The sequence below is a fragment of the Thamnophis sirtalis genome, unplaced genomic scaffold (assembly GCF_051295495.1).
Source record: "Thamnophis sirtalis isolate CommonGarterSnake01/CBP01778 unplaced genomic scaffold, rThaSir2_p1.2 scaffold_8, whole genome shotgun sequence".
NCBI classification, from domain to species: Eukaryota; Metazoa; Chordata; class Lepidosauria; order Squamata; family Natricidae; genus Thamnophis; species Thamnophis sirtalis.
The window spans coordinates 49,773,850-49,784,618 of record NW_028261388.1 but is presented as its reverse complement, the minus strand read 5'-3'; the positions used below and the strand labels follow the sequence as shown (position 1 = coordinate 49,784,618).

Sequence of the window (10,769 nt, the reverse complement as noted above, 5' to 3'; positions counted from 1 at the left end):
TATTCTTGTGAAATTAATTTGTAATTTGTGTTGAACTGTCTCCATACCATTACAAGCATACCAAAATTGATTCTAAAATTCATTTAGTAAGCAATCCCTAATTCAGTGAAAATCATCATGTATGTATAAATAGAAATGATCAATACTAGCTTGAAAAAAAAGTTGTGTTAAATATAAATTTTTCATGTGGCGCACTCACAAAGCTCTCAACTTGTTGGCCTGCATTTTGTTCTAGATCTTAAAACTTTTAATGGGTTACAGTCATTGCTAGTTACCAGATGGTGAAACAGACTTGTGTGGACAAAACATATATAATATATATAGCCAAGTACAGGGTAGACAGCTTTTAAGAAAAGGCCAACACAGGTAACCACTACTAATAATTCTGATTTCTCTGCCTTTAACATTGAACCAGATTCACTAATCTGTTTTTATTTTCAGCATGGTCACCTTTAACAATGCTCTTTGAAATTCCATCTTTATATGATAGGATTAGTAGTATAAAACTATTACTAAATTTAGGGTGTTTTTTTAATGCCATACAGGATTTTGCAGATTTGTTTACCAGAGTTTGTTATCAAACCCTTAAAAGTCTCAATATCCATAGTGAAGTGGCAGGACTTCTGTTCAGCAACTGCCTTTATAAAGGTAATGTAATATAGTTATGTAGACCTCATAGATTACTTAAATGAAAATATTTTGTTGGTTTCTTGTAAAATGTAACATTTTAAACCACATCCCATAGGAAGCAGCAACAGTTCCATATAGAAAGTTTGGATAAATATTTGGAGTATATGATCTCCAGTGATCAGGCTGTCACTTAAGATTTAATTTGACCAGGCTTGATTTATTAAATAAATCCTAGAATGAGAATTTGCTAGATTTTTGAAGAATAGGATTATCAAACTAGCATTAGAGCGATTTCAGATGTCCAAAACATTTCCCTTAGAATGTTTTTTTAAAAAACTGCACACACAACATCCACATAATACCAATACTCTGCATTTGTTTTACAGCACTTTAATAACAGATAAAAAAGTAAAGGAAACAAGACTTGCCATCTTAAATTCCATTTAATACAACCATAAGATTCTTTTTTAAACCATAACAAAACCCAGTAACGGGCAATTCTACAGACATTTATATTCCACATGCTATACTGCTGATTCTATTCATTTTCACTTATAGAAGTACTTTATGCTTTAGCTAGACCAACTACCCCACAAGCTAGACGAGCACCAGCATTTCCAGTTTTCAAGCTCTCTTCATTTCCTCCTTTACCCAGGTCATCCTCCTTTTCATGAACCTAAAAGAGACAAATCAACACATTCAGGTCAAGGCTATTAGTTAATAAAAATTGGAATTTTATTCTCAATTTTCAGGGTTGTTTTTTTTTAAAAAAAAACCTGTACCTTTGTTGAATTATAAATACCTGCAAGAAATTACATATTCTACCATATCTTAATATGAAGAAGGCATCTACTAGTTTAATAGTAAGTTAAAATTACTTAAGATACTGGCAAATCCTTTGCTGCAACAAGAACATAAAATGCTCACAAGATACTGAGCAATCTTGTTCCAGGGCAAGCAGGCTTCATGAGAAATATGAGCCATTATAGTATATTATCAAAATTTACACTTATGTTCTAGATAAATGCAATTAAGGAATCAAAAAAGGATTACTGCCTTCTGTGTTGTGTTGTTATTCCTATATGCTCATAATACAGCTACCAAATCTGGATAGTTTCCTCTTCTCCATGTGTGATGAATTACATCTCATAGCATTCTTTGTTACAGCCAGCCTGATTTGAGCCACTGGCAACTGTATGAATGTTCAATATTCCTAGTGTACAGGTACATCTTTCTATGATGATTAATCTGAAAATGTAAGCATATGCAGAACTATCTTATATTATGGACCTCTACTGGATATTTCTCCATCTATAATTTATACCAAGACATCAAGAAATCTGGTTTGGTCAATGGGTTCCATATCAACGGTTTTACACACGTCCCTGCTGATTACCACCTGAAAATTCTGGGTTTATAATTTTTTAAAAAAAAAAATTGCTTACAAAGGTCACTCAACTTACAAAGGTTGATAGTGAAAGCCAGAATAAAAAATACATTTCCATACTTACCACCATAGAACGTCCAATAATTGAATGTGAGCCTGAGAGAGAAATAATCTGGTCCTCCATTGACACCTCTGCAACACCCGACGCATTTGCAATAACATTTCCAAGATCACCAACATGCCTGGAATACAGTTATTTCACAGTTAACAATAAAACCTGACCAACAATGTCTCTCATACACATTTTCTACCGTATTGCTGCCATACAGCTGTTTTCAAGCATGAAGTCATGTTGATCAGTTTTGCAATCATTCAAATTGTAGTCAACCATTAGAAATACTATAGCCAGCTAATAATACTCTTAACAATATAAGTCAATATTTAGGTATTAAACATTTAAACTTTGCTGTAAACAGAATCTTTTACAAATGCAATATTCAGTCACACCTAAAAGCCCGTAACATTAGTCTTAAGGCTTCACTTGTAGAACACTTCAATGCCAAATACAATGCTAGTTATTTAAAGTTTTCCTATTGCAGCCATGGCCTTTTTTACACTGTTATCATGAACAAAATACTGGATCTCCTTTTGTGTAATTCTTAAAGCAGCAGCTGTTAATGACATAGGGAGAGGATTTATAACAAGTTTCCAGAATGTCCTGAAGAGTTCTGCTGGGGTCTATTTGTAATATAAAGCTACAAATACAAATTGATATTTTCATTATAATTCATGTGTATACAAGTACTGATGCCTTTAATTGTATGGCTGTATTTTGCTTGTTCAAGTAGTAACTGTATTTTTATTTTTGGCAATGCTGAATAAACTGTATGAAGCACAAATCTCTTTTGCCACGTCTTCAAACTAGTATATAGAAATACAGAAATATTCCCCTAAATATTCTAGCTTGGTGCCTCTGAACAAGATACTAAGGAAAGAACCCATTCATTTAATGCAATCTGATGAAAAATCAATTTATTCATTTAGTTATCAAAATTATACCTCATTCCCAAAATGACTACAGGTAGTCCTCAACTTAATTTGTTAAGTGATTGTTCAAAGTTACAGCAGCATTGAAAAAAGTGGCCTATGGCTGTTTTTCCCACCACCATTGTAACATCCCCTTAGTCACATGATCAAAATGCAGATGCTTGGCAATTGTCTCAAGATGGCTGCAATGTCCCCGAGCCATTGGGATCTTCTCACAAGTAAAGTTAACGGAAATGCTGAATGACCATGGCAAGAAAGGACATAAAATAGGGCAACAGTCTTGTTTGGCAACAAATTTTAGGCTCAATTGTAATTATAAATTGAGTACTACCTGTATTTTTAATCTTTATAAACCTTAGTTAGACAGCACATCAGTTGCCATTTCTTAAGGACACAATATTTACGGCTGAGATTTAAAACAAATGTTTTAAAACGGGGGTTCCCCACCCCTGGTGTGTAGACCACAATCAGTCCATAGCATGTCAAAAACTGGACTGCACAAACAAGCGAAGCCCCATCCGCTCAGGCAGCACACAAAACCACGTCCCCTTTCATCGGTGGAAAAACCTCTCCCCATGGAACCAGTCCCTGCTGCCCAAAAGGTATGGGGCCACTTTTTTTGAGAGAGAGAAACGTGGCCAAGTCAAAAGCTGGAGAACAAAATAATAAAAGGAAACCTAAATTACTGAAAGAAGCATGTGTCCCCATGAAGTACTAAAAGCAAGCAGCTAACAAAGGTGCTAAGAATAAATGAAATGAATAATTGAAGAGCTAATGAATAATTGAAGACAGACAAAATGACAAATTTGTAATAGGACTATTGCACAAAACTCTAGAGGTTCAGAGACTTACTTTTATCTTGCATGTGCAGACAGAGATAATTTCTGAGATTGTGAGCCAAGTCACTGGGCACATGCATGCCTGAAGCAACAGTTGAGCACATGCACACCTGAGCAACAAGTTTATTGCCTCCAAGAAAGAAATGAGCTTTGCAAATTATGTATTTCAAATATTGTGAATAGGTATACTATTAAGTTAGTACCTGTGACTAATAACACACTGGGAATTTATTGGAAAACTTCAAACAGAACACATATACGGTATCTAACCTGAAGTTAAAGAATTAGATGATCTTGGTTTGCAAAATTGAACCCCCTCCACTAGAAGTTACCTTTAAATCACGCAGGGAGAGCAAAAAATTATACATACCTTATTTCATCCTCTGGCCCACCGTGAGTTTTCCCCTCAGGATTGAAGTGAGGACCTGCACTGGTACAACCTGTAATGTACACAATAACATGCAAGTCAACAAGGGTAGCTTTAAAAATAAAACTTCACAGAAAAACTCTATTATCTTACAGGTATTTAAGATGGTTCTATCTATATATTCTGTATAACATATACAAACTGCAAGCATTCTTATCTGTTAGGATATACAAGAAATCTATCATTTGAATTCTAAAATAGTTTGTTTTTCCATCCATGATTTGAAAAGCATTCAACATTTATCAGTAGATGAATTTCATTTCGTTCATTTAGAAGTTAAACGAAAAATAATCTTCTTAGGCATTTATCCATAATTTTAGGATTACAATCTGTATTCGTAGTTATCAGAAAAATGTTAACACAAAAATGTTACCAGTTGTGTTATCTCCAAATTCATGGACGTGGAAACCATGTTTCCCTGGAGTCAATCCTTCAATTTTTCCATTAATAGTTACATTTCCATCACCCTGAAATATTAAAAAATGCAATGTTCAAGCAGTAATTTCACAAGAGTTTTAAATATGCAGAATTGAAATAGTTCCTCCTATAGAAAGTAATTTAACAAGAATTTAGAAAAAAATGGCCCTATAGAATTGGAATCCAAATTAAGAAACAGACCAAATCAAAGAATACATTGAAAATTGCATGATGAATGCACGCATATCTGTAACCCCAAACTGAATGTTGCTATGCCATATAGCAGGATTATCTATTTCAATATGTGTATCATATATCTGATTTTAATGTGCACATTCTCAATGCCACAATATATATTAACAAGCATATGCATATATTTGTTAATAACTATAGTATGAAACACTTGTTTCATTTTTCCCCAATCTTGGCAAGCAACCTTTGTTGTAATATATATATATATATATATATATATATATATATATATATATATATATATATATATATATATATATATATATATATATATATATATATATATATATATATATATATATATATATATAATCAGCACAAACATAACATTTTATATATATATATATATATATATATATATATATATATATATATATATATATATATATATATATGATTTCCTTCATTATAAACAATTTTGATAACTTATCACCTTTTCTTAAAATATAAATGATCTCTTCTTGCCAAATCCTATCCCTTAATAAACAAATCCTTAAAGTCTCGTTCAGTTCTGATCAGCAAGAGTCTATTAAACAAACTTTATATGACTTCCTTTTATCAATCTTTATCTTTAGTCTCTTGAACTAGAGAGACAGTTTTACCCAATCATAAAATGGTGGGTTTGGATAGTCAGGTTAAACCACAGCCAACCATTTCTCTCTACTGTCCCAGTTTTTCTTGATTACTTTTTTTTGGGGGTGGGGAGAGTGTTTGGCATTTCCAAACAAAAAACACCAGGCGATAATTGTTTACTCTTTTTCAAGAGTAGCTTTTGAGGAATATCATATTCTTACACAAAGCTTTGTTATACTGCAGGCTACTACTCTGTAATTAATAAGAGTATTTTAAAATATCCGATGGATGAGGAATTTGGCAAAAGCTTGAATTCCTGAGGCATGTCAAAGTCTGAAGGCAAGAGATAATAACATATGCTAAAGAAGAGATTAACCCGATGAAAAGGCTTGAATCGTTGGCAGTTCTGAACCTTCTACAAACAGCTTTCAATTTTAACTACCCTATGGAGTTTATTAAAACTCCCACCTACCGGTAATTTGATGGCAACCAAGAATGTAAAGTTCTAAGAACTTCAGTAAGAAGAGCCCTGTTTTACCAATCTCTTCTTCTAGGATTTTTTAAAAACAGGTTGGACCATTAGATTTTAGACATTGGTCAAAGAGGGCAAGTATGTCATAGATCCATGATGGTGAACCTATGGCACGTGGAGCCATTTGTCAGGGCATGACGCCTGTCAGCTGGCCAGCACGCACATGCGCACTGGCCAGCTGAGTTCAGCATTTTTAAAAGCCATTTTCCCCCTCCCCAGGCTCCAGAGGCTTTATATGACCTCTCGGACAGGTCGCAGTCGGTGTTAGTGGGAGGGGAGAGATCGTCCCCAAGGCCCCTAAATTATGGGGTGCCGCAGGGTTCGGTCTTATCCCCCCTACTATTCAACATCTACATGAAACCGCTGGGAGAGATCATCCGCAGGCACGGGATTAGATACCATCAATATGCGGACGATACTCAACTGTATCTGTCCGCCCCGTGCCAAATCAATGAAGCGGTTGACGTGATGGGCCGGGGTCTTGAAGCCGTTATGGACTGGATGAGGGTTAACAAGCTTGTGCTCAACCCAGAAAAGACCGAGTGGCTGTTGTGTTTCCCTCCCAAAGATTTGGCCAATATTCCAACACTCAGGCTGGGGGGTCAAATTCTACACCCCTCAGAGAGGGTCCGCAACTTGGGAGTCCTCCTGGATCCACAGCTGTCATTCGACCACCATTTAACGGCTGTGACCAGGGGGGCATTCGCCCAGGTACGCCTGGTGCGCCAGTTGCGACCCTACCTGAACCGGGAGGCCCTCACAACAGTCACTCGGGCCCTTGTGATCTCTAGGCTGGAATACTGCAATGTGCTCTACATGGGGCTGCCCTTGAGGAGCATCCGGCGACTTCAGCTAGTGCAGAACGCAGCCGCGCGAGTGATTGCGGGTGCACCCCGATTCACCCGCATAACACCTATCCTCCGCGAGCTGCGCTGGCTACCTGTCGATCTCCGGATGCGCTTCAAGGTGCTATTAATCACCCATAAAGCCCTACATGGCAGTGGATCTGGATACTTGAGAGACCGCCTTCTGCCAATTACCTCCCTACGACCTATAAGATCCCATAGATTAGGCCTCCTCCGCATCCCATCGGCCAGCCAGTGTCGGCTGGCAACTACAAGGAGGAGGGCCTTCTCAGCAGTAGCCCCGACCCTTTGGAACGAGCTCCCCGTGGAGATTCGTACCCTCTCCACCGTCCAGGCCTTCCGCATAGCCTTGAAGAACTGGCTCGCCCGTCAGGCCTGGGGATAAGAATCGCTACCCCGCCCGAATGATGAATGGATGTTGCTTACTATTTTATTATATGTTGTTGTCTTAATATTGTATTCCCCTCTCCCTGGTTTTCTGTGAGCCGCCCTGAGTCCCCTCAGGGAAAAGGGCGGCCTACAAATGCTAATAAAACCATAAAACCATAAACCATAAAAAAAGCCTCCCTGCCCCCCGGAGGCTTCAGAGCTTCCCTGAAGCCTCGGGAGCGCAAAAAAAAAAAAAAAAAAAAAAAAAAAGGCCTTATGGGCAAACTGGAAGTTTGGGAATGGACTCCTGAAGGTCCCTGAAGCCTCCAGAAGGCGGGGAGGCTGTTTTCGCCTTCCCCAGGCTCCTATAAAGCCTCTGGAGCCTGGGGAGGGTGAAAAAAGCATGCAAAAAATGGGAGGAGCGCCTCTCATGCTCACTGGGGGGGGTCACATGTTGCATTATGGGTGTGGCACACCCCCGCACGCCCCCCCGCGCTCCCCCTTAATGGTATGCGAGCCAAAAAAGGTTAGCCATCGTTGTCATAGACTATAAATGCCTTCATTTCCAAGGACTACACCTATGTAGGCCAGGGATGTCAAACTGACAGCCCGCTGGCCACACCCACCCCGCAAAGGGAAAATAATCATGAAACAAGTTTGACACCAGTGATGTAGTCCAACACTAATGTAGCCTGTTACACTATACCCCAAATCTAGGCCAAATTCCAAGAAAGGTACTTTAACTGTTTAATAAACGTGCAACATTCACCATCATGGGTAAGTTTATTTCACAGATTTTTTTAGAAATTACCTGAAAGTTTGTAACTGTTCTTTCATTATTTAAATAATCATTAATGCAAGCATTTCATCAGTGGCAGCAGTAGTTACTTATTCAGAGATTTTTCTCCCAAGAATTAACATACTGCAGCTTTAAAAACATGAGATGTTGACCTAATGCAAAATAAGTATAGCATCACTAACACCCAATTATTAGAACCTAATAATTATATAGAGAACCATTTTGATATGATTAAGCCATCAGGCTAGAAACCAGAAGATGGGAATTCTAGTCCAGCTTGGGTGCAGTGTCAGCTGGGTGACCTTGGGCCAGTCACTTTGCCAGCTCTAGGAAAGAGGCAATAACAAACCACTTTTGACAAACCTTGCTAAGATAACTGCAGGGACTTGTCCAGTCTGAGAATCAGGCCCAATTAAAGAAAAAAAAGGTAACTGATATCAACCAGAAATCATATTTTAATACTTAATACATATGTGGCAAAATGATTTTCAAAACTGCTTATCATGAACAAGCTGGTGTGTTTTTTAAACTAAGGAGAGTATTTTAATGGGACAAAGCGTGGTTCTTTTCTAAAATAGCTTTAGTTTTCTATAAACAAATACTTTTCAATTTCAAAGGATTAAACATCAATATAAACAAATTAAAAAAAATATTACTGGAAAAGAATAAATGTATATGAATGTCACAATGTTAAAAGTAAAGTTTCTATTGAGTGCTTACCTCCGAACAAATACATTTCTTAAAATCAAACAATGCATTGAAACTATTCTGCAAACAATAATTATATTCTATAGCTGATCAGAATTGATTCAAATATTTCAAAGCATCCCTTTTGTCACACTTTAAAAGAGCTGTTGTTAAAAATTATATCAGCAGTGTTACCACATACATAATTAGAGTACTTACAAAGTTGATGCAATCTATTCAATAAGTAAACAACCTATGTATGGTATTTATAATTAAAGATAAGTACTATATCAAGTATTTCCTAAATAGCATACAAATAAGATCATGTAGGTTAACTCTAATCCAAGACTTCATCTCCATTTCAGTTTCCCATGGCACATGTATACTGAGTACCCACATAATCTTTACATTGTGTTCAGTAAGATTTTATTTATGAATAGGCACAGAGGTTGCAAAACCTGTTTCTCCTGAAAACTCATACTCCATCTTTCCCAGCTTCAAAAGCAGGCATTAAAATTTCCCTCTAAAACCGTGACTCAGCAATTATTCTTTATGGAGCAGATTAAATAAATCTGGACCATATGCATCTTTTATTACAGAATGGAGAAGAGATGTTCTCTGAGGATCCTGAAAAAGTTTTGGGGAAGTCACTGGAAACTAAAAGATAGAAAAATCATAACCTCAAACATGTTAGATTCATTGGTCCAGATGTAATTCTGAACAAAGGCAAACAAAAGGGAAATAAAAAATGCATGATAAAACTGAAAATCTGAGCAAGAATTAAAAACGATTTTATCTTCCCCAGCACTATTTTTTTTAAAAAAATCCTAAACTCGAGTTTGTAGAGTTTCTGACGCTGTTATCTGGTATTTCATAACTACTGCTACTCTATAACCTTAACAGAGCCAAAATCTAAACAGATCAAGGGCAAATCAGGATAAAGTAGCAATAGTAGAAGTTTAGCCTCCAACCACAGAGTTGTGCAATGAATCCAGATTATTTAGTTAACCTGATTCTGCAACCTTTCGCAATTATGGAAGAAATCCAATGGGCTTTTCCCAAAAGAACAGGACCCAGGTTGCACGAGCTCTCAACTTGCAATATTAACCCGGTTATCCGGGACATCCTCTTCGGGGTTCAGCATGTCAGCCCGGGAATAGCCTACAAAAAAAAGCCGATCAGGGATTTCCAAGCCGCAGCTTCCAACGTCGGTACTACGTAGTCTTCCAATTTACGCTCCTACAGCGAAAGGGGGAAAAAAGTCTCTTTCTTAAGAATAACCCGGGAGCCAAACCTTACTTTCTGCTCAAAGTAAATGACGCCGTTGACGTTGGCCTTGCAGGCGGGATCGCGAAGCAGAACGCAAACCGCTTTCCGAGACGCCATGTCCTTCGCCATATCTTCGACTGCAGCAGTAACAGCTTCGCTCGGACTGCAAACAACTCTCCCCCGAGCGCTTGCGCGACGCCCCCTTTCATCAGCATTTTATAGCCTCTGGGCTCTCTCTTCCTCCCAATCACGAAGCTTCGTTGCGCTTCTAAGACCCGCCTTCGAGGACGACGAGGCCAATCTGTGAACCGAAACGTGCGTGCTTTCCCCCCCCTTACGCAACCAGGGTGAAAGATTAAAGGAACCGGAGCGCCTTTGCTGAGTTAGAAAGCGTGAGGTCACGTTGTGTTCCCAGGTTTCATCTACTGCAAGCGCAAACATAAATGTCCGATCTCTTAGAGTAGTGAAGAGGCGCGGACTTCAACTCCCAGAATTCCCCAGCCAGCTCTGAGAGAATTCTGATATCAACCAGTTCTGCTGGCTGAGGAATTCTGGGAGTTGAAGTCCGTGCCTCTTCAAGCTGCCAACACTGCCTTAGAGAATGCATTTTATTACCATTTCAAATAGTTTAGGAGTAATGTAGAGAGTAAAAATAATACAGAGAGCAAGTTTTGT

At 37.9% G+C, this 10,769-nt stretch overlaps 1 protein-coding gene across 1 annotated transcript; it reads right to left on the bottom strand.

Annotated features, from left to right (window-relative positions):
• Positions 1 to 1,004: 1,004 nt before the first annotated feature.
• Positions 1,005 to 10,306, bottom strand: SOD1 (superoxide dismutase 1). The gene is made up of 5 exons (XM_014061867.2): positions 10,125 to 10,306; positions 4,704 to 4,797; positions 4,274 to 4,343; positions 2,142 to 2,259; positions 1,005 to 1,306 (listed from the first exon to the last, which is right to left on the bottom strand). Exons 1-5 carry the CDS (start codon positions 10,221 to 10,223, stop codon positions 1,196 to 1,198), a joined length of 492 nt encoding a protein of 163 aa, XP_013917342.2. The 5' UTR covers positions 10,224 to 10,306; the 3' UTR covers positions 1,005 to 1,195.
• Between the last annotated feature and the right edge of the window lie 463 nt (positions 10,307 to 10,769).